The sequence below is a fragment of the Pygoscelis adeliae genome, unplaced genomic scaffold (assembly GCF_000699105.1).
Source record: "Pygoscelis adeliae isolate BGI_AS28 unplaced genomic scaffold, ASM69910v1 Scaffold148, whole genome shotgun sequence".
NCBI lineage: Eukaryota > Metazoa > Chordata > Aves > Sphenisciformes > Spheniscidae > Pygoscelis > Pygoscelis adeliae.
Genome location: NW_008825258.1, coordinates 1,355,469 through 1,382,404, shown reverse-complemented (window position 1 = coordinate 1,382,404; position 26,936 = coordinate 1,355,469). Strand labels below are relative to the sequence as shown.

At 47.6% G+C, this 26,936-nt stretch overlaps 1 protein-coding gene across 1 annotated transcript in view; it reads left to right on the top strand.

Annotated features, from left to right (window-relative positions):
• CADPS (Ca++-dependent secretion activator) overlaps window positions 1–26,664 on the top strand; it is a 193,446-nt gene extending 166,782 nt beyond the window's left edge. The window contains exons 27-30 of the mRNA XM_009329499.1: window positions 1,675–1,707; window positions 4,839–4,946; window positions 24,158–24,262; window positions 26,036–26,664. Coding sequence (XP_009327774.1) covers window positions 1,675–1,707; window positions 4,839–4,946; window positions 24,158–24,262; window positions 26,036–26,215 — 426 coding nt within the window. The 3' untranslated portion in view covers window positions 26,216–26,664. The remainder of the gene's footprint in view (window positions 1–1,674; window positions 1,708–4,838; window positions 4,947–24,157; window positions 24,263–26,035) is intronic.
• Window positions 26,665–26,936: the final 272 nt, after the last annotated feature.

Below are 26,936 nucleotides of genomic sequence, written 5' to 3'. Positions count from 1 at the left end.
TGCGTCGGCTGCCCTCCAGCTGCCTTCATGGATGGAGGCTGGGGCTCCTCCGCTCCCGTTCGGCAGAAGCAAGGGATAGCGCTTCGCTACCTCCCAAGAAAGTTGTGAGGATAAATGCAGTGAAAGAGTGAGGTGTGCAGACAGCCAGCTGGGAACGGGGATACCTGGAGGAGAGATGAGCATTTGCTCTTCGCTGGGAGCAAGGGCTTGCTGATTTTGCTACTTCCTTTGTAAACTCATGTTCTGGGACGTGCCCCGTCCCCCTCCATCCCCTCAGAGAGCCAGACCCTGGGTCACATCGGGGCAGCAGGCGCTCGGCACCCTCCTCCTGCCCTTACCTCTGTTCTTGCCCCCCCGGCTCGGCAGCCCGGGCGCTGCCAATACTTGCAGCGTTCACCTCGGCAATTACCACCAGTCTGGTCTTTTGTATCGCCTCATTGTGCTTAATTATGCACCCCCCACACACACCATATGAATGCTTCCACCCACTCTCACATTCTGTCTCACACATACATTCATTCTCTCATTTGGGACACATAATTTATTCATCCCAAGATGCAACTGTGTGCGTGTTATATTTAGGCTGTTTTAATGGTAGCTTTAGAAATATTTAAAAGCAGGTGAGCTTTTACACCCAAACAAAGATGGCCGGCAACGCTTACCCTAATTAAAAGCAGAAACGTTGTGGAAAATCCCAGCCGTACTCTTTCTAGACATGGTGCCTTATGCTACAGTGGGAAAAAGGTCTCTCTGGCCAGCTGAGCACTGCTCAGTTGGAAAAGTTGGCCCTGACGTTGGGGGCCACCCCACCTCCCGTGCCAGGTGATGTGCATCCTGCTGCGTGGCAAACCAGAGACAAAGTAAATTTGGGGTCTTGCAGCCCCCGCCGGCTTGTGAGGACACCATAAAGTGCAGTGTCTGCCCTCTGATACCCTTTCTCAAATAACATCTTTTAAAAGGTGGGGTGGAAATCATAGGAAACGCTAATGTAGCTGTGCATCGTCGGGGAAGCAGAAAAGCTTTGGGGCACTTCTCTGCGGCATGGCGTGAGCACGCCACCCCAACACGGTCTGCGAGCTCCTGTCAGCGTCAAAAAGGGGGAAAATAATGTCCCAGGCTGCAGCCTGCAAAGCTGGGGGGAGCATGCCGTGGCCGGGACTATGGGCAGGGGGCAAAATTAGGGCCCTTCGGGTGCTTTCTTGTGGCCGCCTTGGTGCAGGTGCCTGCCAGCCTTGCCATGCCATCATGCCTCTGCTGCCAGGGGAGCTCCCACGGTCCCTGGGATGCGGCTCCCAACGGGAGAGACACGCACTGCCTTCAGAGACACGTGGCATTGAGCAGAGAACGAGGCCTCTGAAGAAAATAACGTCTACTTACGAACCCCGTCTTCCCCCGCTCGCTGAAGTAGAAGGGGGAGAAGCACAACTCCCACACTATCATCTGTTGCTATTAGAGCTTTAGCAGCAGTAAAGTTACCTCTCCAAAACAACAACAAAAATACCACCCTTGCCTATTCTTTTAGACAGGAAATGTAGTTTTTATCACGCTTTTTCCCCCGCTCAGCATTATGTTGTCCCAAGTCTTGGCTGGAGAAGCTCTTACAGGTGTTGAAAGAAAAAGCAAAAACCTGAAAACGTACTGATGGTATAAACTCCCTTCTTGTTCCTTTTACAGGTGAAGGCTGCTTCCAAATACGTGGATGTACCCGTAAGCACAATTTAAACAACTTCTGTCATAGTAATTTGCATCGTGCTTTGGTTTATGGCATGTGTAGCAACCTACGTTATGCATTAACAGCCAAGATTGAACCACGGGCCTTCACACTTCTAACATTTGAACTGGAAAGCATATCTCCATGATGTTAATAATGAGCAGTTACCCTCTTATGGAGACCTACAAGGCTGTTTAGGCAATAATTTGCAGATGGTGTCAAAAAGGTACCATATTTATGCAATTGGCTTGAATCACATTTTTAAAAAATGGGAGCAGTGCATTCTGTTAATTCTTCATTTGGACTTGTACAAATACAGTATAATTTCCAAACAAAAAGGTCCAGACATGTTAGAACTGAGCCAACACACATCTAACACATTAGCTAATGTATTTTATTTTTGTTCTTCTAATTGTTGGTTTATTTTACTCTTTTGGAAAATGACTTTTTTATTACTTTGGGGAAATGGTGACGAGCTAGCAACATGTGTTTGGGAAATTGTTAATGAAAATAATTTTTTCCATTTTTCTGTAATTGGTATAGGAAAACTGTACATCGTCGTCTCTAATTAGACCTTGATTCATAAGGAAAAGAGCCCTTAACGTTCTTAGACAGAGCACTTAACTTGCCAGAAGTTTACATTTAAATTGAGTTGAAGTGTAATATATGAATGTTGGCTGAAATAAGGGGTTACTGTAACATTTACAGGCAGAAGGATCCTGAGCAATTACAAGTGAAAAAAGAGTAGATCTTAATATACCACACCAGTTCCTGCATCCAGTTAGACTGGGCAGTGTAAATCAAGAATAACTCAGCTGAGTTTGGTGACCTGTGTGTATAATGTATATATGTACATTTAATGCTGATGCAATTGCTCTGCATGCTCTCACATGACAGCGTGATAAATTTATCAGACACCTTGGACCACATCACCTGTGTTCAGTGTTTCCATCCCTTTAGCCCAAGAGAAACCTTTCCTACCAAATTGCCGTATCTTTAGCCCAGCACGAGAAAGGCAAACTCTTGAAGAGTAAGAGATCTCGCTTGGTTTAAAATATCCCAATGCAGAGATCGGCATCCTGTTGTCTTGGAGTAATAGGAACAAGATATTGAGAGCATTAGAAAGAGAGACTCAGAATTAATTTCTAGCCCTAGAAAATGTGGAGATCCTTCAGTTGAAACTCCTAGTCTTTCGAGTGCATCCTAAATATTTAGCCATCAGGAATTTGAGCACAGAACAGTTATTTTAAGTAACTTTTAGGGCAAAGCGTGGCCTTCTCTGAGGCCTCTACGTTCCTGGAAAGTAAAGCATCTCTAGGGAAGCAACCTTGGTAAAATGCTATATAACCCTTTTAAGCTTTTCCAAAAGCATTTTCTCATTGTACCTGGGAGACCCTCGGGAGGTCCTCAGCATTGCGGCCATGCAGGAGGAGCAGGGCCTGCTCCCGTCCTCGGACCCAGTCAGACGCTCTGGTTCTTGCGTCAAATAGAGCAGAAATCATTCATCTGGGTTATTTTTTGGTTGTTTCCCCACCTCCCCCTGGAAACGAAGCCGTGTTACAATGGCTTCCTTAACAGCCTCAACATTTTTGATGAAATCAACCACCAGCCCCGCACAGCTCCCAGACCTTTGCGGGAGGCCACCCCATGGTCCGTGAGCCACTGCCTTTCCGGGGGAAGGAGAAAGAAAAACCTGTTTGGTTAGAGGCTCCTCTTTTAGAGGACAGAGGGGAAATCCTGGTGTTGAACAGAAAATCATCAGTTAAATCTAATTCCGCAAACACCGTTGCAATTGTCTGGGTACAAACCAATCCGTTTAATGCCACCTTGAAATGGGCACGATCGGCGTGCTGAAAATTGCTTGAAAGTGTAACACTTGACTACTGCCACATTTGTGTTGTCCTCATTGTTTTTCAAATTAATACCTTGTCATTGTTGCAGTAGGTGTTAAGAAATGTTACTGGCTTCCCAAGGGCCAAGCACTGGCCCTTTGCTTGATAATTGTTTGCTTTGTATTAAAAACCTCCCTTCCTACTGCTTTCCAAACTGTCCTCATTTTCACCCTGGAAATTACACAGATGTGTTAACTAACTTCAATTTACAGTGGCTGACAATCGTATCTTGCAGAGAAATGATACTCTGTGATCTGAGGTAAATCACAGTAACAGAAACTAATGACACTAGTTATTAACAAACTTACAATGTGCCATGGAAATTTAAGGTTTTGTGGCAGTTCTTGTAATGACTCATGTTACAGTATTTTAATGGGTTTCCTTTGAGGTAAGTTTGATTCCAATATATCAAGCAATGTGAACTCAAACAAGATTTTTTTTTTTTTTTAAGTATTTTCTCTTCCACCAGCTTCAGTTCCCATTTTCTTTAAAGAAATGATGTTGTCCCCAAACTCTTGCACACTTGTAGGTTACTGTTTAAAATCAGTTAAATTCTGCGAAGAGCCGTAGAGATGTGACAGAATGGGGAGGCTTCCTGCAGTTTCGCAGCAGCTGAAACATTCACGTAGACATACATTTCCTGACTTACCATTTACCCAATTTATTCTTAAGAGCAGCACTAAATGTGAGGTCAGGGGTCTAAACAGAAAAAGAAAGGTGATTTTGGCATGCCTCCTGCAACGCCCGCTGCTTACTACATACTTCCTCACATCGTAGAAAAGGAACCAAGAGCCCAGCTCTGGCTGTTAGCTTTCTACCTGCAGAAACCAGAGGGCTTGCATAGAGAAGATGACCCAAGAAAACAACAAATCTCCAGCCTGGCTTGCTGGTTCACTCATTAGGTCAACAGCACCAAAGGTAGCAAGACATCTTCACGGCGTCGGTATGTCAAGGAAGAGCTTTATTCCTCTGGCTGGCTTCATTCTAGGCAAAAGAAGAGAAAGAGCAAGTGTCTTTGCATGATCTTGTGCTGCACACGGTATTTTGCTGGTCACAGGGCACAAAGCAGCGGGACTCAGTGTCTGTCAGGTAAGGAGAGGGCGAACTGCAGGAGGACAGCAGGAGATGGAGGAGAAGGAAAAGCAGGGACAAGGCTACACAGAGGAGCTGTCCCCCACGCTGCTATTCATGTTTCTCTCTCTCTTTCTCTCTCTCTTCTTCTCTCCCCCATGCAGAAGCCGGGGATGGATGTTGCTGATGCCTATGTGACATTTGTCCGCCACTCTCAGGATGTCCTGCGTGATAAGGTCAATGAGGAGATGTATATAGAAAGGTTATTTGATGTAAGTAAATGCCTTCTCCTCCTTGGACACCAAGCAGGAGAGACCCAAAATGTGACAAAATAAGACAGGAGGATAAGTCACATTTTGAGAAAATTTATTGGTTATAGCTTTAAAAAATAAATAAATCTTTCCTTTCTTTCTGACTAAGGCTCGTATCTGCTCTCTGCCTGCTTTAAATCTCTACTCTAGTCTACTGTGTCTTGGTCTGTCTGTGCGTGGATTTTAAGGGAACAGCATCTTCTAAGAGAGCCCTTTACTATGTTTAAGCTTGTGGAAAATCTCTCTGTAACAGAACATCTTGGTCATTGTTCTCACTGTTAAAATTTGAGCTGGGTTTTTGGCAGATGCGTTTGCTAAGGGCCATCTCTTCTGCACATTTTGCAGTGTGTTTCATTGACGAGCACTCCAAAACTGACAGTGAATTAAGCGTACTAAATTTTAATTTTAGAAGCTAACCAAAACGACCTGATTAGGAATGGACTTTTGTATTTCAGGGGGACCGTCTTGTGGTGTCTGACACCAAAGGTAAAGTTGAGACGTGGTCTCCTTGATGAAGATGGCATGGTAGGAACTGACCCAGATGTTCAGAGCTATTTTTCTGTTGCACAAGATAAATTCGTTGGACTGTAAGAGAACAGTGACCTGTGATGCCCGTTTGTTTTGGATTTGGATGCATGTTAACCAATATCTCTGTTTCTGTTGCTCTTGTTGCGTTATAGCCTTTCTGTTCTCGTAGCTGTTCTATAGCGAAGGTTTTCTGTTGACGGCCAGCCTGTAGCATTAGTGTTTCAGTCTCCTTTAGGGTATTTGTCCATATATCAATTTCTGTTTGAAGCAGCTTCTGTTCCTACTTTCCTTCCTTTCATCTCTCAGCAGTGCCATTTCTCAGTCTCCCAGCTCTGGAACTGTAACAACCTTCCTCGCTTTCTTTACTCGCTCGTTTGCTTCCTCAGTGTGCAGGGAAAGCTGCTTTTTTTCCCAGCCAACCTCCTCCTTCACTCAATACCTCTCTTTCTGCGCATTACCTGTCCCTTAGAAACCTCTTCCTCCTTTACAATTCCCACTCTTTCTTTCCCCCGTACCTTATCGGATTAAAATGGAACTTATCTCTCATGTCAAATGTTTTATCACATTATATCAAGTGGCATGAATTAGAGTCAAATAATCTTACTGTGTACATCTACTAGCATGACCCATATCCACTGAGAATGCCTCATTCATGCACGGAGCACAGCAGTGCCTCCTCCGGGCGTCGCGCGTGCTCGCTCCGGGGAGAGTTTGCAGCGCAGAGCACCAGACGCAAATCACCCATCAAGCAGGCATGGGGAGAAAAAACAAAACATAAAACAAAAGACTGTCGCTTCCATCTGCAGCGGGCCTGCGAGTGCCTTGCTCGTTTGTGTTGAAATTTATTCCATGAGCAGTTAAATTTCCAGAGCTCATCTGGACTGTTCTTTTCAATGCCCACACTGCCTTTTCCTTCATCCTTTCGCCATGATTCACAGTTGGTGTGTTTGTACCCTTTGGGCCATTATTTCCAATTTTCAAAAGGATGTAATTAGCACAAATACTGATTTCAGTTTGATCCACTCGTACTTAGTTTTACCAAGCCGTATTTTAAACAAATTAACAGTTGACATGGAAAAAAAAAAAGAGCAGCTACCTTGGTGGAAAGCAAAAAGTGCAAAACTTTTCTTTCCCTCCCTGCTCTCCTTGAGTCTCCCTGGTCTTTGCAGAATAAAATAATCAAGAGTAGGGTTTTTACATTGCTCTGCCTGTTATGACCCACGCCAGCTGCAGGCAGGAGCCGCAGCGTGTGGGAGCTGTTCCTGTTCCTGTTCCTGTTCCCATTCCAATTCCCATTCCCATTCCTGTTCCCCGCGCCGGTGGGGTGGCATCGGGACCCGGTGCCGCCGGCCTCTTCGCACGTGTCTTGCATGCGTGAGTGTGCACCCGCAAGCGGGGTGAGCTGCGGGGCCCTTGGTTCACAAGAAGGGAGGGGGATGCGCTGAGTCCTAGCCACCCAAAAATTGGAATTATGTTTTGAGCGGTCGTGTATCATCTTTGCCAGGTTGCAGCTGAAGAAGTGAATTGCTCCTGTCAGCTCTCAGCACGGCTGAGATGCTGGCGGGTCAGTAGCAGCAGGGTTTATGAGTACGTGGGGGTCACCCAGGCCCAGACCCTGTTTAAGTCGGTGCTGTGTTCACCTACGTTTCGGTAAGGACAGGAGCAATTGCTTAACACTGTTGTCCTGAGCTTGATCTCAGCCACAGTCCTGCAGCCCTTTGCCCCCCTGACCTAACGCAGTGAAGCAGCGCGGCCACAGGGTCTTTAAGCTCCTTTGGTGTCTGCAAAGACATTTTAGGTGCTAGCTACCTTTTTAATAAGAAAGAGAAGAGGAATAATCAAAAATGGTATTTACGATGCTGAATTAGACTTGGGCCTGGTTTTGTTCTCGCTTCCCCCCAGCACAGCAGAGGAGCCATCCTCTTAGCTGCAGAGTTTCTCCAGACAATGAGATTATTAACACTTTCGAGGCTGGCTCCTCCGCTGGCTTAGTGCAGCAATGCTGACTTACCCCAGCAAAAAGCTTAGTCCAGTTTTAGGATGTTGTATGTTAATAAGTGCAGCAATGGCAGGTAAACAGCTTAAATCTGCCTGCAGGCAGTTCCTCTGGTCTCAGTGGGATCACGTTAGAGACGCTCGCAATATAGGGCTAAATCCCCTTTCTGTGCAGTCGTGAGTCGTGCAGGAGCAGAGGTGGGTGGTGCAAGGTTGCCTATCGCACGTTCTGTGGGGTTTGCAGCTCGCGAGATGTTCCTGATCCCCACACTTCTCCGCAGTCCTGCCCAGCGTTTCCATTCATTTCCCCTTTGTTATCTCCCAGGAGCAGAGGCTGCAGAGTGCGTTAGGCCATCTCCCAACAGAAGCTGGGTTAATATGTCTTTTTCTGGCATTTGCCATGGTTTCATAGCTCAGAAACCATCTCTTTTCCCCTGCATTGCGTGCCCTGCTCGCACCTGCAGAACAGGGCTATGCTCTTTGGGAGATACTGGTGTTTGCGGAAGATTATTGTAATATTTCTGTGTGGTCTGTGTGTTAATCCTCTTAATTCTGCAAATTAGTCAGGGTTTCCCCCCCGCCGCCCCAAAATAGAGTCATCTTAATTTTAAAAATCTGTATTCTTGGGATCATTGAACGAACAGATTGATCATGGAGTTCTGCTGGTAATCAAAACCTAACTAGCTTTTTGGCAGTGCTGTTTACTGCAGAGTAACATGACTTATTTACTTGGCCTGGCTCACTAATTTGATAACATTTAAAGCTAAGCACTGTAATAAGGCCCGTTGGTAGAGAACAGTGGTAACAGGAGAGTTTCAGAATAGCATCACAGCATCCGCTCCCTGCGTTTCTGCGCGTGGCTGGGTGCTTTGGGATTTAAACTGCTGTGATGCTTTGCACACAACGCAAAAGGATCACAAACTCTGGTAGGGCCTGATGGAAAGTAAGATTTTATCCCTTTTTCCCTGGAAAGGGGGCAGAGTTGACATGCAGATGTGACAGTTTATAGGAATGATGAGGCAGAGGCAGGCGGGTGTATCTTAAACATGGGAAAATACCTTCAGAGTGATCTCGAGTCTTCAGACCAATCCTGAAAAATTCAGGTCCCCTTTGGCTTGGGACACTCAGAATTTCGTAGGGTCAGAGTTTATACATCTGTAATTTTGTCTGAAGGCAGTGGGAGTTTTACTTATAGGGGTTGTGCCGTTTGGTGGAAGTTATTTATACGTGTGTGTATGCCTGTATATCTTTACACACACCCTTAGATACTCACAGTATAGGTTTCAACCCCTCAGAACGTATGTGATCCAGAAAGTCGATGATTGACTAGTAGATAGTGTGAATGCCAACCTTTCTTCCTCATAAATTGGTAAACACTGATGTAAAACATAGCGAGAATATTTCCTCCCCAGCCGCGGGCGAGTAGCACGTACACAAAAGGCTACTGAACGTTGAGTGAGCTCCCCAAGATCCTGCGAATTCCAGCATCCTGATGCAGTCCCTAAATAGCGCAGATGGCATTTTTCTCTCTGATGATTAATTCAACATCTTACCAAAAAAAACAAAAACATGCTTTTGATATGAGAGATCAAAACACCAAGAGAAGCTCCTAAGATTGCAAGGACCTAAAAAAAAATTAATTTATTTTTTTCCTCCTTGTACTTCTTGAAGACACCAGCCTAAGTAGAAGATAAGGATTAAAACAGATGTGCTTAGTGCTAGTTCATCTGCTTAAATCTAGCGGTCTCTGAGATCAGTGATTAAAAAGCCATCTCTAGCTTTGATGAAATCCACTGCAATGGTAATACTGTGTCTCTGATCGCTTTCTTATGGGCCTCATGTCTGCCTAAACCGGACATAGAAAACATTTCACTGGAGATGATACATGGATTATGTGGGTCAATTATACACTTAATCTGCCTTCTGGGGATTAAATGTGCATAGATTGACCCTGCGTATTTGGCTTGTCCTTGGCAGTTATCAGATCAGGAAGGTTGCCTTTACCAAAAAGTCTGGTAAGAACTTAATCACGCAGTGATACAGCCCGCCGAGGTGGCAGTAGTCACAGTGCTTTTTGCAGAAGGCAGTTTTACCACTTCACTGTCACTGTGTATGTTCGGCTTCCTCGAAGGTCTGTGTCACAGCCGGGATACCAGACGGAGTATTTTCTCCTGAAATGAGAAAGCGAGCCCGTTCATCTCTGCAAGACGGAGGCGGGTTTTTTTGTCTTGATGGCAGGGTGGGATCGGCGGGGTCCGGGCGGGCGTAGCGGGGAGGGCAGTGGGGGAGACTGGGGGTTTGCTCTGCCCTGTGCCATCCTCGGTGCAGAGGGACAGTCACTCCGGGTCCTCTCCCAGCAGCTAAGGAGAAGCCATGGCTCAACTGTTAGGGGAGCCAGCGCCTCCTTCCCACCGCCCTCGGGGAGGCAAAAGCCCTCAGCTGGGGCTCTAGCGCCAGGTCCCATCCCTCAGGCTCAGCTCAGCTGGGTTTTTAGGCAGCCCCAGCGATATCCCAAGGCTGATGTTGCAGCTGGTGGATTTTTGTTGCCTTTCCCCAGCCCAGAGCCCAGCAGGAGTGCCGGGCCTGAGGACACGGCTCAGGACTGTCCTCGTATTTCCAAAGGTGGCCACCCTCACTAGTAACTGACTTTTGAATATCAGAGATATTGAGTAACAAGGATGCAGGGCGCTGTGCGAGTCTCAGACTTCAGCAAAATCCTTGTACAAATTTTCAGGAACCTGACTGAGCACTACTCACTGGTTTACTGGAGGATCCACGGGCAGCTCAGCATGTTTCAGTACCTACTGATCTGAAGCCTGATATCACACCTGAGTATACAGAAGAAGTTACAAAACACAGACTGACAGCTATATCAGTTAATTCAGCAAGTCATCTGCAGACACTTAGGCATTAGCTTACTCTTAAAAATCAAAGCTTTTGACTTCAGCAGGGTTAACCACTTGAATTTTGGCAGCTCCTTCAAGGCGAGCTTGCAGGATCATGGCATTTCTTGCTAGAGTGTAAGCCTTGCACGGCACAATCAAATGCCAAAAGAGAGCCCTCACCCTTCTCCTTCCCCTCCTCGAACCCAAAAGCCTGGTCGTGAGTCAGTGGAGCTACTCACTGTGAGTTAGAATTACTCACAGGAGGACGGGTTGCAGGATCAGGGGAAGAACGGATATCAGACTGTGCGCCGGGCTCCCATCTAATATCTGCTTGCAGCCGCATTCACCGCTTTCTCTTAGACAGACAACAACCTGTTTCCCTCCTACGCAGCTAGACTGCTCATTAGGGCACTAACTCTCTCCCACTCCCATCCTGATATGGCCTCCACTGAGCTATTTCTTCTGCGTTGTTTTTTGCCTTTTTTTTTTTCCCCTCTCCCCCCCCTTGCTGAGTGAGTTGTGAAATGAAGACAATTAGGCAGATTGATCTCGAGGAAGTGCAGCTTGCTTTTTTTCCTCCCCGTGCATCTTTGGAGGAGCCAGAGCAGTGCAGCGTTCACTGCAGAGGCTCCCACAGCCCTTGGCTGGCTCAGCAGGACTCTGACCCGGACCTGGAGTCAGTCCCACTGCAGGGACCTTTGCTGGGAAAAAAAAAATAAAATTGTGATGGCAATTATCCGTATATCTTCTAGGAAGGGACAAATTCTCTCTGTCCTGAGGGGGCACAGCATCCACCGTCCTTCCGCAGCCTCTTTTTCTTCCCAGTGCCTGCTCAGAGCCGCGCAGGAGCGGGGAGAGCAGCTTAGTGTGGACATCATTCATCGGAGCCATCCCTCGTCCTGTTTTTATTCCCATACGTGAGCTTCACGCGGCAGCAAGCATGCACTCACATGTGGCCTACCGCCTCTCCTGCATTCCCCTTAGCAAGGTTTCTTTCCTGAAGTGCTCATTTAAGTAGGCTCCATTTAATTTATTTTAGGGAGTCTTAATAATATAAGTCCTAGATCTGTCACTGGATTTTACATGCTCGTAAGGGTTTTTTCCCTCCTAAATGTCTTTATCAGAACAGCTTTTCGTGTTCCAGTAGACATTTGGTTGAAGACAGTTAATTTGATTTCTTTTCCAGAGGAGATTTTCCATTAATCATTCTAAGAAGGCAGACTGATTGCTCCGTTACGTTAAGGTCAGCATAGGCTTGCTAGCATCATCCACACAGTGCTCTTGAGCATGGGAGATGTTTGTTTTAGGGCAGGCACCGAGTGAAAGATCATTTATTTCCCAGTAGACGTGAGTAGCCAAGGTAGGTTTTCGGGAGGAGGTGTCATCGTGCTGTGTTGCAGGCAGCGAGGCACCCTCGATCCAGAGAAAGCCTTTTTCCGAGCAGCCTCTCCGCTCCCAGACCGGGAGCTGCCTGTGCACTGCGTACGAGCCACATAGCACGCTCTGAGCTGAAGCTGCCTTCCAGCTTCATTTAAGAGGCCTTAGCTAATTGGAGCTCCTGTCTTGTGGGTCGTCAGGAGGGAGAGCCTGAAGGTGCTGGCATTCCCCGTGAACCCCAACCCACGTGGGTGCAGCTGAATCTGGGGGTGCGAGGAGCGTGGGAAGGGCCGGGACGTCCTGGTGCACACAGATGTGCGGGGCTGACCCTCCAGCCCGCCGGGGCACGGCTGCCGCGGGGCTGAGCCCCCCGCTGCCACAGCTTTGCTCCCTCCCTCCGGGCTGTGCAAAGGGCCTTTGCCCAAAGAAACTCACGGTGTGCGCAGGGGTGAGCCAACGGCCCCTGCACGGACAATGACAAATTGTCTGATTTCCAGCAGCGCCTTCAATCCCTCTTTTCCTTTTCTCCCCCTGCAATCCAGCCCCACACAATCGCTCCCATTGCCCGCGCCAGCCAGCGGTGCATGTGAGATTAGCCGTCCCAGGTCACTTCGTTTCTCTTGATCTGCGGCTCTTTCCTTTCCTGGTGCTCCTTTAAACCTCGCCCTGGATGTATGATATCAGCATTCAAAAATGCTTAGCAGAACTTGGGCAGGGAATGCTTTTTCTCCAGTGTGTAACCCCAGGAATGATACCAGGGATGCTGCTCCCTCCCACGCTCACAAAACCCTCGGGACTGAGGTACCCAGGCAGCCTCTAGCTACTTTTTTGAAATTTGCAAGCTATAAAAGAGCTGGCTAAAGTCTACCAAGTCCCACTTTGTGACAGCTTTCAATTAATCCTAATAACAAGTATAATTGAAGTCTTCCATAGCATGCATTACTGTATTGCGTCTTATTGAGCAACTTTGCATCCAGCTATACCGTCACTGCCTTGCACTAACAGGGCCCTGGAATCAGGACAGAAAAATAGCAGCACATTGTGTGGATATTGTGTTTTACTAAGCTGCTTTATATAGAAACTCAGATTTTAACATGTCAACTTCATTTCTTTTTTGAAAAATGGAAATAAGCAGAGAATATTTTATAGGTTAAAAAAAGTATTTGAGAATGAGCATCCATACAGAAGTGATTTTGTGTGTGTGCGCCTTTATTTTTTTTTATGCAGAAGCTCTTTCATTTAGGAAAACCGAGGTCTGCAAAATCCTGCAAAGCAGCAGGTTTTTGGGGGTTTTATTTGACAGTTCCCAGCAAGCGCTGTGCACTTTGCTGAGCTGTATCTACAGCGAAGGGAGGGAGGGCCCAGCACCCAGAGCCAAACTGACGGTGTACCCAGGGCCCCGTTAAGAGCTCAGTCCTCTGCGTGCAGGTACATGGGATGCTGCGTACCAGCACACGCTGTATAGGCAGGGTCTTCCAGCTCAGGGATGCACGTAGCCAGGACAGGCTTTATCTGTTACCTGAAAGGCAGCGTTTTCTGCAGATGTATAATGCGGTGCCCGAGGATTGGGGCTGTTCTGTCTCAGAGAGGAAAGGAGGCACCCACTGAGGCTCTCAGCCTGCAAGCCTGCAGGTTTAAGTGTGGGGTGTCCCTGGTTTGAGGACGTTGTGAATGAGAGAGAACTTAGAGGTGCTGCCAGGACCGATGTCAGCAGGCTTCCTTCCCGGATCACCGTGAGCATCGGCTACCGCCTCCCTCCCTGCACCCTGCAGTACATAAACAGCTGTCTCCCTCGCAGTTTTCTCTGCCTGCTGCCCTCCATCTGGCCCTGACCAGCACACGGCTCGAGGGTTTTGCCCTCCTCAGAGCAAGTGTAGCAGCACGTGGCTGGGCTTTATTCAAAGATGGTCAGCGCGCGGGCTGGCGTTGGTGTTTGCTCACAGCAAACCCCAGCGTGCTGAGACTGGGGCATCCCCGGTTGTAGGAGGTGAGCCAACGTTGCAGTAGCTCTTGCAGTGAGATTCTCCCCTGGGGCGAAAGTTCAGGGAGTCATCAGCATGTCCTGCCTGTGGCCCATCACCTCTGCCAGGGATGTGAGTATGTGGCTCTTGGCTAGGCAGAGACTTTGGCATCCAGCTAGCGGAGTAGACCACCCTGACGTACAGCTTGGGAACACCTGAATAAGTACAAGACATCATATCCCCAGCAGTAGAGTTGTTCCTCCTCCGGTGAAGGAGCAGTACCATCTGTAGGTCCCTTTCTGGCGGTGTACCTGCCGTGGGAAACCTTGGCTTGTGTGATGAGAGCACGTGGATTGCCTGCAAAGCCACCGAGGGTCGGAGTAAACAAACCTGCACCCACTGTGGCGTCTGGAGTTGCAGCTGCACAAAACACGTGTAGGTGTTAACTGATTTTGTGCAGCACTGAAAGCTGGAAGTGTTAGAGATGATCTTCTTGGGCATGTTTATTTGCTGGGGACCTTGGCCCCACTGGCAGGAAAGATGTCGATCCTCCTTTTGCTCCCCAAAAAGGAATAAAATGATTCTGGGTTAAGAGCACAGAGAAATTTGCGGCGAGGAGCATGCAGGATGAGTCGTGCCCCTTTGGCGAGTGGGGAATTGTGCAATCCCACCAGCACATGCGGAAAACGTATGCACAAGGAGTCCCGCGCCTCCCTCCCATTAACACCCATGGCACTGACCTGCCGAGCCCCATCGGGTCCAACTTCAAGCCAATTAAGGGTGAGGCGCCAGCCTGAGCACACCCTCTTGCTGAGATCCCCAAACAGTGGGTGATCTCAGGTACCATATGTACTGCAAAAAGCGTGCGGCACTTCAGTGCGCTTGGGTCTGCGTTTCAGCTTTCATTCTGAATTCTCTCCCCTGTTTGAAGGCAGAGCTCTTACGCGATTCAAAGTTTTTTTGTGGTTTATTTTTGGGAAGAGAAGTGGGGGGGGGAAGATAATATAATTCGGTGATGCCATTTGCATCCTAGACAGATGATGAGTCGTTCTGACTAGCAGCTTAACCCTATTAGGCAACGCTGGGACCATGACTTTATTAAATAGTAATACAAATTATTTTAATATGGAGCCCCTTTGGCTTTGTAACTTCCTCGTATAGCTACGTTGTCAATGTGAATGAAATTTCATAGTTAAGAAATAAAATAGAGTAAAAGGCATCCAGAAATCACAGCACTGGGGTGGATGTTGAAGAATACACTGTGTATACTTGCAGCGATAGCATTATAGCAATACAAAAAATCCCAGGAAAAAACAGCGCAGCCGTTTATTTCAGTAATAGCTCAGCGCGAGTGTGACCTGGGAGACTCCAGACAGATTCACGAGTCTTTGATAGAATAAAGTCGTAAATTTTATTTAAAAAAAAAGACCCCGGGGTTTCAGGGGGGTTTTATTAAATTGTTAGCACTTTACTAGATCTCTAGAATTTAATGTAGAGTTTAAGAGAGAGGTTTAATTCAGAAAATGAGGGTCATGTTGCCTCTTGTGAGGACTGCTTGCCCAGGCGTCGGCAGAGCCCTGCCCAGCACAGCTGATGGAGGATTTGCTCGTACGGGCGAGGTGCAAGCGTAGAGTCCAGAGTTTGGCAAAGAGCTCACGTATCCCAAACCCTTCCGATTTGTGCGCTCTGCTTCTGAACATACCAAGCCAAAGGCCCCGCAGAGAAGTTAAATTAGCACACTGCAATCTGTTACCAAAACTTAAATTTATTTTCTGAAAGAGAAGATACTTTCAAAAGTGTGTGAATTTGGGGGGAAATTACCTTTCTAATAGCAAAGCGAGGGCTGCCTCGAGCCCTCTCGGTGCTTTGGTATTGTGTGCTCCATAGAGCTACACCGAAAGACCTACTTTTGATGTTGACTTTAGCGTATCTAATGAGAGTATACGCACTTAAAGAATTATATGCAATAGAAAAGCTACGTAATGGTCGGACAGTGTTATTATCCGGCGTGCAGCAGTATAGCAGGACGATAACTATTTATTTACTCTTTGCGGATAATGTTCTGTTATTTTCTAGTCTTTGGCAATAGCAAGGGAGCATCTGATATATACAATATTGGTGTGTATCCAATTGTTTGTGAACATCCCAAGTTTTGAAACATGGTTGTGAGAGAGGAATATAAGCTTAAGCTTGAAAGGCTAAAAAGCAGAAAGCCCCGCACGTAAATGCTATTATGCACTTAATGAGGCAGGATTTAAAAAAAATCAGCCACACAAGTTGGTTTTATCAAAGAAAATGTATAAATAACAACCAGTGATTCAAACTGCCTCACAAAGGGAAAAGCAGGGACGGGAAGCTAGCACTTCACTTGTGGCATTCAGATAATAGTATTTACTACACTAATCTTTTGGGCTTAGCAATTGACAATCAATATATTATTATCAACAAGCGTTAACGCAAACAAAAAGCTTCCATTTCTTTCTTAACCGTGTTCCCCTAAGTCCCTTAAATTTAATTAAAACTGGACAGCTCTCCCTCTAGTACAAATTAGAGTTAAAATCATATTAAATATTTGTTCTACGGGAAAACAAAAGTGTCAGCTTGTGCTACCGGGTTTGGCTGCTTTTTTTTTTTTCCTCCTTTTTTTTTTTACACACAGAGGGAAAAAAAAAATACCAGCTACTCAAAGTTAAAATAAAGTCTCTCTCCCTCCCTCCCCGTCTCCCAAGACTACTGTCTATAACATGTTGTTCCTTATAGAAAGTGGGATATGGTGGCATTTGCTTGATTAACTTGCTCGACAAAAGTGACAGCTGCTGTGGGTGCATGTAGCTAAGCTGCACAGCGCAGTTCCGCCTTTGTACATCTGTCAGCAAAAAAGGAGGAATAAAGAGTGAAAAGAGACAAATTGGTCCCAAAAGGCAATCCATTCAACTCAGGAGGTTTGCTCTATTCAAGCACTCGCTGGGAATCTCAAGTGCTAGGTAGCTTATTCAATTTCATTCATTCTTTAGAATGAGCCCACAAGTGTTTAATTTCTTATTCTGTTGAATAAAAAGGGGGAGCTTTTTTTTTTATTGGAAGCATTAATTGTAAGACTAGCTGATCAATGCCTGTGATATTAACTCATTGCTTATGTTCTGGTTAGCTGTGTGCTCTTAGATCCACAGCCGCTAAACTTCATTTCTGTAACGTGGGCAATGTCACACCAATTTCTCCGCTTCCAGGCGTGCTCAGAGGTGCAATACGTGGTCCCCTGAGCCTTGGCCCCGCATGGCTTGGGGGAACGGGCCAAATCCTCGGCAGGTGTAAATCGAGAGAGTCACTGGGTTATAATTGATGCCACCCGTGGCCGCAGCCGGGACACGACCGAGCCAGATGCTCTTTGCCTGTGGGGGTGAGCCCCTGACCCTGCTGCAGGTTTGGCCCTGTGCGTTGGAGGAGGTTTTGTAGCTCAAAGTGCTGAGCTGCCTTTGGGTGGCTCTTCTGGTCCCCCGGCGAACGGCAGGGGAGGGGGAGCCCATAAGCAGGGCACTGTGGAGTGATGCCCAGCACAGGGGATGGGTTTTGTTGAGTAGTGGGAAGAAAAGTTGATGAATGCACGGGATGGGGATTGCTGCATGGGCAGGTCTCTGCTTGCCATCCAGAAAATGTATGCTTGCAGGGGAGAGGTGTGCCTCTTCCTTCTTCATCGTGTGGCAGGTCTGTCCCCGTCTCCTCATCAACACTGGGGACTGGAGCTACGTGTGTGCCTGAGGGACCGCAGCTCTTCGCCCGCCTCGGCTGTGCCACATCCTCCTCCGGGGCCACCGCCATGTATCTTAGCTCAAGAGTTTCAGATGGACTTGTGTCACCAAGGCCCTGTCCCCGCTCTTTCCCCACCTTCCCGGCTGTGGGTGAGCCTGGGGATGGCACGTCACCTTATGCAGCAAACAATGCCTGAGTTTCCAAAACACAGCCTGAGAAATAGCCGGGGCTCAGCTCCGGCAGCCCGGCTGAGACCTTGCTAGCGCTGGCTTGGGAGCAGGGCAGGAGGCACGCTTTGTCCCACCAGTGCTCTCGTCCACATCCAGCATCCCAGCTGAGCTGGGCTTCGGAGGAGGCTCTCAAACTGGGATCGCATACGCTGCCGTATACATTCAGGCTTGCTGGGAATGTCTCTCTGGGTTTTTTTGAAAGAAAAGAGCAGGAAACTGCATTGGCCATGAGGCTCTATGCTTCATGCTTATGTCTTTACCACGTTTTTGTAATTGCAATGACTGCCTGGGATCAACAGCAAAACAAACATTGAGGGAAGGTGGAAAGGAACGCCTTGGTGGTCACAGAAGACCAGAGGGACAAGAGTGATCCTTCCATGACTGCCGTCAAGCAGCCTGGGCTTTGGGTTGCAGGCCTGCAGACAGCATCGTGTGTACAAACCTGGCTGTGTGTGCATACAGGGCGCCCCATGAGCAAACACAGGAGCGCGGTCCCTTGGGCAGGCAGACTTCACCAGAAGAGCTCCTGCTCCCATTCACCGAGCAAGTCTTCAGGCAACGCTGGCAGCTGTGTGTGCAGAGCTGGTCCCCGGAAAGCACGGTCCTGAGCTGCTGTGGCTGCATCCCTACCTTCCCTGCGGAGACGACACCTGCCGAGGGGAGGTGGCTGCCGTGAATGCATGTGACAACGCCGAATACCAAATTTGATCTCAGAGCTGCCCAGGATGGGGATGGACACGGCTCTGTCAGCTGTCACGTACTGTCAGCAGTTGTAAATCAGCACAGCCTCGCTGTGCTTTCCACCAGCTGAGCTTCTGGCCCATTGGACGGGGACGCAATCACCAGATACAAAGAGTCGGTAATTTTTTAATTCTTTTTTTGTCCCTGGCTGATCGAGTCTCTTTGAGAGAGGGCTGTTGCCTGAGAGGTTTTTTTCAGGAAAACTGAGGTTCAGTTTTCCTTTGGGAAATAAGACTCCCAGTCAGCACGTTCCTCTCTCCCTTCCCACCTCTGTGGTCCCCTCACTCCGTGCTGGCCGGCTGAGGGATGCTGCAGAGGCAGCCGCCCGACATCCAGTCCCTCACCTTTGAAACACCTTGAATTCAAGGCTTCATTTCAAAGCCCCTTTCAGCATTTCAAAACAAGTCCGTGTCCTGGACAAAGAGAGGGAGCCAGCCGGCGTTCGGAGCCTCCTTGTGCAGTGTGTGTCACAGTTTTAAATAGATTTGCCCTGCTTGGATTGGTTCTGGTTGGCAAGCGAGTACTGAAATGAGAGGTCATAGGGGAGAGTTACTATGGTAATTGAGTAGTATCACCAGTAGTTTTGCTCTTATGAGCATTAAAGCACATAATAATAGACAAACAACAGTGGTTAAAGCAAGCAGGTAGGATTACTATGTTCTTTTGTCAGAAGTATATAATGTCTTGTAGTCAGTTTTAAAGACTTCTCAACCCCCAAATCCACCCAGCAGTCACCTGCTGAGTAATTTTGTATGCCTAATCTCTAGCCCTTAACTACAAGCTTTCTGCTAATTTGAGGCAAATGGGTATTTTTGACACTAAATAGGGCAGTAAAGAATCCCTGACCTAGAAAAACTCCATTCCAAGGCACTGAGAGCAGAGAAATACTCTTTCAGCATCCTTGTGAGACCTTTGGAATGACATAAAATAGCTTTGACTAAACTGTGCTGCAGCCTTCGATTAATGGTTTGCAGAAACTTGCTGAACATCCCTACTACAACTTCCCCCATAAAACTTGTCACTTCAGATTGCCATCAGCCACCACAACAATAATCATTTCATGCCTATTGCTAATTGCAAGCACAGCTGAGGCTCAGCGGGGTGCTCTTGCACAGTCCCAGGCCTTTATACCAGCCTCAATCTGTTGTATGGCACTTGTTCACACACAAAAAAACTACCAGTAAAGGCAGAAAGAGGCAGAGTCACAGGTTCCTTGTAATCCCTCTGCTACCCTGCTGACAACCCAGCCCTATAAGCATTCCTGGTTTTGTCCCACTCTTTACAAAAGCTGAAGTGACCTTAAGCTACTAGTATGTAAGCTTTTGAATGAAGAATACAGCTCCTTCAGGTGCCTTAAGAAGCAGTGTTGCATCTGGCTTACGAGATTCTGTTTGCAGCACCCCTGGGGCGAGCTGTGGCTTCCTGTAACATGTAAAATATGAGTGTGAACTCAAGGTTCATGGCAAGGAACAGGAGGTCATGCTTCCATTCAGCTCACACCAAAGAAGACGGGGGTTTGCAGATGTTCCTGGGTATGTGTAATGACACCACCTCCCGGAAAGCGCAGGAACCCAGCACAGGGCTTTTTTTTTTTCATAAAATATGCCACACTCAGTGTGTTACTTGCAGATTTATTCATATCAATTTTTGCAATTTATGTATTCAGAGACAAACTTGCTATTTCAGCAACTTATTGATCATGCTTTTGCATTAAAAAAAAGGGGGGGGGGGAACAAGGAAGCTTCTTGCTCGAGCTGGTTGAGGTGTTGCATGGGCAGTCGTGGAAGTCCACCCCTTGGCATGCTTCAGCTCCTCTAATGCCTGTCCAGGAGCATCCCAGCCAGCCCATGGCCCACCTCATCTACCCAGGCTAGCACCTAGCAGTGAGGGTCACTGTGAAAGACAGAAGGGGAACAGGAAAACTAACCTGAAAGAGGGATTAAATTGCTGGCCATGCACATACGGTATCTACTTGCGGTTACTGGGCTCTGATAGCATCTAAAGAGCATCTGTTTGCATTTCCTCTGCTGTTAGCCAGGTCACACCACGCAGCGGGGGCTGCGACGCACCTCCATGGGAGCCGTGGTCCCTTCCCCGCTGATGTCCCGGGGGATGTGTGGCATCCACCACACATCCCCTGGGATGCACCCTCCACAGCCGTCCCTCACCCCGTGCCCCCAGACTAAATGCAAATTGTCCTCTGAGTGATGGGCAGGGATGCCAGCTAGCATCAGTAATGTGTGTGTGCAGCAGCGAGATATGTGGAGTTGGGGTCCATGGACCTGGGAGCATCAATGAGGTCTTACTCGTTCTTTACAGCCAGGTGTGAGGAGTTTTGAGAAAATATCTTTATACTAGTTACTTCTGTGTGCCCACGCCACAGCTTAGCTGGCCCTGGGGCTCCAGAAATGTGCCTGAAATGTGTTGCAGCCCCATGGTAAGGCCCCAAAGTTCAGCATTTGGGCTGTGCCCTCTGCACCTTGTGTATGGGGACAAGCCACAAGGCTGGAGCCGGAGCCCCGAGGAGCCCCGCATCCCCGGCACGCGCCCCACTGCCCTTTGGGGAATGGCAGACCCACCCGGGGGGAGCGAGGCGGCCGGTGTCCCGACAGGACCACGCTGCGCTCTTTTGTCTGAAATCATCACGTTTGCGTTTTGGAGCATTTGGCTTTGTTGTTGTTTTTTTAATAATATAATCACATGCAAATGTTATCTTCTTTGGTAGGTTAGTCATGAATCAGAGGGCTTGTGCGTCTTATAGCACATCAACACTAGTGATAGCTAAAGGGAACATTTAATTTATGGGCTAACTTATTTTTATGAATATGCAGGGCTTAAATTCAGCAGTTGGTGTGTGCTCTATGAAGTGACGTGACGGTTTTGTGTATCAAGATCAATGAATTAGACTTTGTCTTCTTCTCATAAAGCAGAAAGTCTGTGGAGTAACTTAGCTTTGAGAAAGAGAGCTCCTTTCATGCAGCCAAGCAATACGCCTGGCTGAGCCCTTGTCAGCCAGTGCTCAAGAGGAGAGGGGTACAATTCGGATTCGGCTCGGAGGAGTTTCTGTCTCCCCAGAATCCAGCGTGTTGGAGTGCCTACCAGAAACACAGAAAAATCTTTCATTTTGCTTAATCTGAAGGTCTCGCAGCAGCAAAGTCACCTTGCCGATAACCTCCGGGCAGAGGTTATAATTTCTGTTTCAGATCCATACAGCGTGTAGGTGTGCGTGGCACGGGACAAACAGAAATGGCAGGACCTGCCCCCGCCGGGGACTTCTCATCTCGTTTAGAGGTGACATAAACACCCGGCAGATCGTTTTGTGGAGGACGAGAGGCAGCAGTGGAAGGGAGAGGGAGTGCGTATGCAACATACAGTCACTTCGTTCCTCTTTGATTTAAAGAGGTGGTGGAAGAAGGCGTTTGGGTGACCGGGGCGTCTGTGTGCCAGCGCAGCCCTGGGTCACAGCTGATGTCACCCAAGAACATGACTCATTTAAGCATGCTGACTGCAGGAAAGTAACATTATAAACATTAACGATTTCTCTCTTTTGCCCACGTGGGCCCCCAGCATTACAAGGGAACCCAGGCAGATCCCCCAGCGACAGCAGTCGCTTTGTGTCAACCCCCCGCCTCCAGCTGGCTGCTGTCCGACCTGGGTGGTTGTCCCAGCACCCACAGGCACCCGGGGCTCTCTGGGGATATCCAGGGATGCTCTGACCTCTCAGACTGGTCTGAGGGATTGGAAGGTATGAAGACCCACCAGACCTTCATGTCTACTCTGCTGGTCAGGCCTACACCAGCTAACCAAGGTGCTTCACTCACAATTCAACCCCAATCTGACGTCAGGACCTCAAGTGAGAGCTAACAGTATCTGAGCTTGACTTCTGTTACGGGGAGAGCTCCTGCTTGCCCGTCTGAATTAGTTTCATTCGAGCTCTTGGCTCTTGCCAGGTCTCCATCCTGGAGATCAGGAATCTCTGCCACAAGTTACACAAGGTATAAGCACCGAGCAAGAGATCACCACGTGCCATTCTTTGGTGACTCTTCCATCCCTTTATTTCCTCCATTTTATTAAGAAGTGGTGTAGAAATAGAAGTACAGGAACATCTTCATTGAAAAAGGTATTTTTTGAAAAAAACCCTTCCCTGTGCAGCATGACTAACCTCTGCTGTCTGCTCCTGGTGGAGGGTAGCAACGCCCAGGTGCATTACCGTACGGTTCAATAATGTGTGTTGAGCCCACATTTTTGTGATGCTGGGCTGGTTTAGCTTGGACTCATTTGTTTGCTTTGGTGAGCTTTGTGCCAGCTTGTGGGTGCTCCAGGACAGCAGTGTCTGCGGGTCCCGATGCTGCCAGCTGAGCCCTAAGCAGACGGGCGCTAGCCTCTCAGCCGGTGTTGAAGGGTGGAGGGTAACAAGTCACCGGCCGCAGTTTTGCAATTACAGAATATTCAGTTGTCTCCATTCAACTGCTGCGCTGGCAGCTTCAGCAGCTAGAGGGAAGAGGGCATGTTCTGCATCAGAGACCCCCACCCGAAGGCGCAGTGAAGGGAGGCAGTAATACCTGCGTTAGACTGATGAAGGTTTTAGGTTAGTTGGGAGGGAGCTGCATCTCAGACTAACATGGATGGCACTCGATCGGGATTTTTATAAACTGGTCCAGTGTTCGGTTTTTTGAACTTGTTCTAGAGTAATTGCAGCTGGTCTGCAGTATAGGTTTTGATCTGTGTGCGTGTGTGTAAGAGAGATTGTGAGAGAAGGGTGTGACCGTGCATACAGAGGCGTGATGGGGTTTTGTATGCAGACCACTTTGTAATCAACCGTTGTGCTGAGCGCCATTGGGGAGGTTTTTGTGATTCCCCCCCCCTCCCCAGCCGCTGCTTTTCCTTCTCTCGAGGGCTCACTGCTCATCTGTGTGGCGTCAGACGTGCAATGCCAGCCCTGCGTGAGCGGGGCGCTGATCCACAGCCCACCGGAGACTTCCTGCACTGCAGGGCTGGCAGGCTGCTGCTAGACAGCTGCGAGCCTTTTTCACAGACGAGCAGCAAAATTTCAGCCCCTGGAGGGGCACTGTGAGTTCAGCAGCTTGAAACAAGCTCATTTGTTTGCTGCTTTTCCATCTTTCATAATTGTGAGGGTGAAACCAAAGCATTTCCCGCACAGCCTGGGCAGGCGTCTGTAGGTGCTTACACCAGCATCCTCACCCGCAGCCAAACCTTGCCCCCCAGGAGCCTCCCCTCCACTCGCCGTCAGGGAACCAGACTCGCCCCGTGGCTGGTTATGTTTGAATTTCAAGACGGTAAGTAGCTTGAGTGTGGGTCTGACACACTTAAAGGCAGGAGTGTGCTCTCACTGCGGGGGCGGGGGGGGAGACACAGGTTAAAAAATGGATTGGGCCAAACGCACACCACTGCTGGCAAGTCCCGTCAATGGCAAAATCAGATTACAAGAACCTTGCGGTGTTGCTGGTGGCCGTTACCCCTCCTAATAAGTTTGTTGTTGTTATTGTTATTAAAATTTAAAAGCTCGTGCCTGGAAATTCTGTGTAAAAGAGGGCGCCTGTCTCCCCCTCTAAGTCTGTCATAGCCCGTCAACAGGCTGGCTAGTGGGAAAGGTTGGTGCTGACTGTATGCCGGGTGCCGCCTGTGTTACTCAGGGCACAGCACGCAGCCCTAACGTGGTTGCTGGAGAAGTCCTGTCTCTCTTGCAGCAATGGTACACCAGCTCGATGAACGTTGTCTGCACCTGGCTGACAGACCGCATGGACCTGCAGCTTCACATTTATCAACTGAAAACTCTCATTAGGATAGTAAAGGTAATCGTCCGATGTGTTTTCGCTACTGTCTCGCTGTCGGAAGGGGCGTGTGCGTATGCCTGCATGCCTGCGGCATGTTCTCTTAGGCAAACTGTCGCTGGCAAATATATTAAGCCATTCATTAAAATTCTTAAAAATTAAGATACTTTTGTGTATGGCATGTAGCAAAGGATAAACAGGAACTTGAAATGCATATAGATGCAAAATACAGGTGTGCAAATAAGAACAAGGGAAACTCTATTGCTATTCGACCCTACCTGTACAATAAGCACACCAAAATTAGCCTTTTTGTGGACAAACGTGTTGATCACACCAATGAACTCCAGTGTTAAAAGGGGTTAAATCAAACCAAAAGTTTTTAACACTGTTCTACTAGAAACATTTAAGCCCAGCTATGGCTTGTGATTATTGTCAGAATGCAAATGAGGATTGTTCTCATGGTTAATTGAAGTTGTTTCTTTTACCATGGGTGTATATAATCAACTGTAAGAGATCACAAAGGTGAGATAACATACCCTGAAAGTAACATTTTTTTCCTTGCGTGCACGTGTATGTGTATATGTGTGTGTGTGCGTGCCTTGGACTAATGATAATTATTTCAGTGTGAAATCGCAGTGGTTTACATGAAATAATAAGATCACAGAAGGGGGTAAATATATTTTTGATCATTTTAGGTTCTATCTAATGCTTTTTTGGTCTAGTATTTTATAATGTTTATGGTCTTGTGTGCAGTGAACACATTGAAGGCATGAATAAATTAAAACTGAAATGTATTAAATGTGCTTTTCATAACTGAAAACAACAGGCACTGACAAATTATTTCTACTTGTCAGCTAGCTGAGGAAAGCTTTCTTCCTTGTGCTTTATTTATACCAATATTACATTCAGAAGCAGCTACAACAAATCCAAGGACTTTGTGAAATAGCAGAACAGTAAATAGTTTCCACGCAGAGCACAGAGCAGAATTAAATGAACTACGAGGCCAGAGTTTTATCTCACAGAGTCGAGAAATTTTTAAACATAAATTCAAATGAGAGATACTAATCATAATAAGGGAAACATAGCTAACTATGGAAATGCAACCCCAGTTTCAGAATTAGGTGAAGAGTGAGAGATTTAAGAAACACATGCCGTGTGCTTACGTTTATACATCAACAATTTTCCCCAGTATCCTGGACTTAGCTTATTTAAGCCCAATACTGTAGGTAGGATTATTTAATACGGAGCATTCTGGGAACGTGTAATCACATCTGCAGCTACGGGCGATAAGCATTCTGCTGCGTGAAGAAAAATAACTGACGTTACAGGCAGATGAATGCATCCAGAAGCAAGGAAAGTTAGTTGGAGCAGAGCCCTTATCTGTTGCTTCGATGTCTTTTTAGACCCCAACCTACCATATGTAAAGCTCCCCTGAGCAGCCCCCAGTACATCCCTGCTTTGAAGCCTTTATGCAGCCACACGGCCCGGCCACCCTGCGGGCCCCGCGAAGGCAGGGCTGGAGTCGCAGAGCTGTGATTTCTTGCTCGAGGCACCCTAAAGGGACCTCTGCCACGGCAAAGCAGTGGCCGGCAGAGATGCCCCCCCCCCCCCCGCGTGGGCAATGCAAGAAGTCCCCGGGGCGGGGATTTCCCCGGCATCCCAGCGTCTTCCATTAGTGGCCCCAAACTCCAGGCATGGGGGCGCGGGCTGACTCCTGCAGCGAAGCGGGGGAGCCGGTGTCGGCCCTGACCTCTGTGCTGTCTCCTCCTTCGTCCGTGCCTCTCCCCGCTTTAGAAAACGTACCGGGATTTCCGATTGCAAGGTGTGCTGGACTCCACCTTAAACAGCAAAACCTACGAGACCATCCGGAACCGGCTGACAGTAGAGGAGGCCACGGCGTCGGTCAGCGAAGGCGGAGGGCTCCAGGGGATCACCATGAAGGACAGCGATGAGGAAGACGAAGAGGATGACTAGGGAAGCTGGCCCGGAGGACCAGCTGGGGGTCGCCTGGTATCCGTGCATGTACCTCGTCTGTAACTCAGTTAGTTAGCCACTTTAGGAATTTTTATGTCAGCTCTAAATGCCCATGAGAAGTTTACCAATACAAATGCCATGTTAGCTGTGTGGTAATAAGATTAGCACCTCTCTTTGATTCATCGGTTTCCTAATTTCATATCTATATGTTCATAAGCAATATGGAGCACCATTGTTTAATACTGTTAATGGAAAAACTACATAGAAAACATGCTAGGTGTGTCCCTGTTATAATTAAAGTTTAAACAATGCTTCATTAATGTACTGTATATACATTGATGGTAAACTGTTGTGAAGATGAGTGACTCGAGTCCTTTCATTTCTTTGTTTCTCTTCTGTGGATGCCAACTGCTTAAAATTAATAAAAAACCAGCTTTGTTTTTAAAAGAAGAACGAGGCAATTACAAATGATTTTTTTGTTCTCTCTGTTCATTTAAAAACCAGAAAACAAACAAACCCAGACAGCCGTTTGAATCATTCTGCATCCTTGTTAATGTACCAGGCTCTACCCTTCAATATGCAGTTAACTCCATAGAGGCTACATCCCAAAGGATTAGTCATTCTAATTGCCACACCAGATTAATCCTATCATTATGGATATATCATGCCACATTACAAGTCCAAAGCAGTTGTTTTATGTTGACGTTTGCTCCTCTAAATG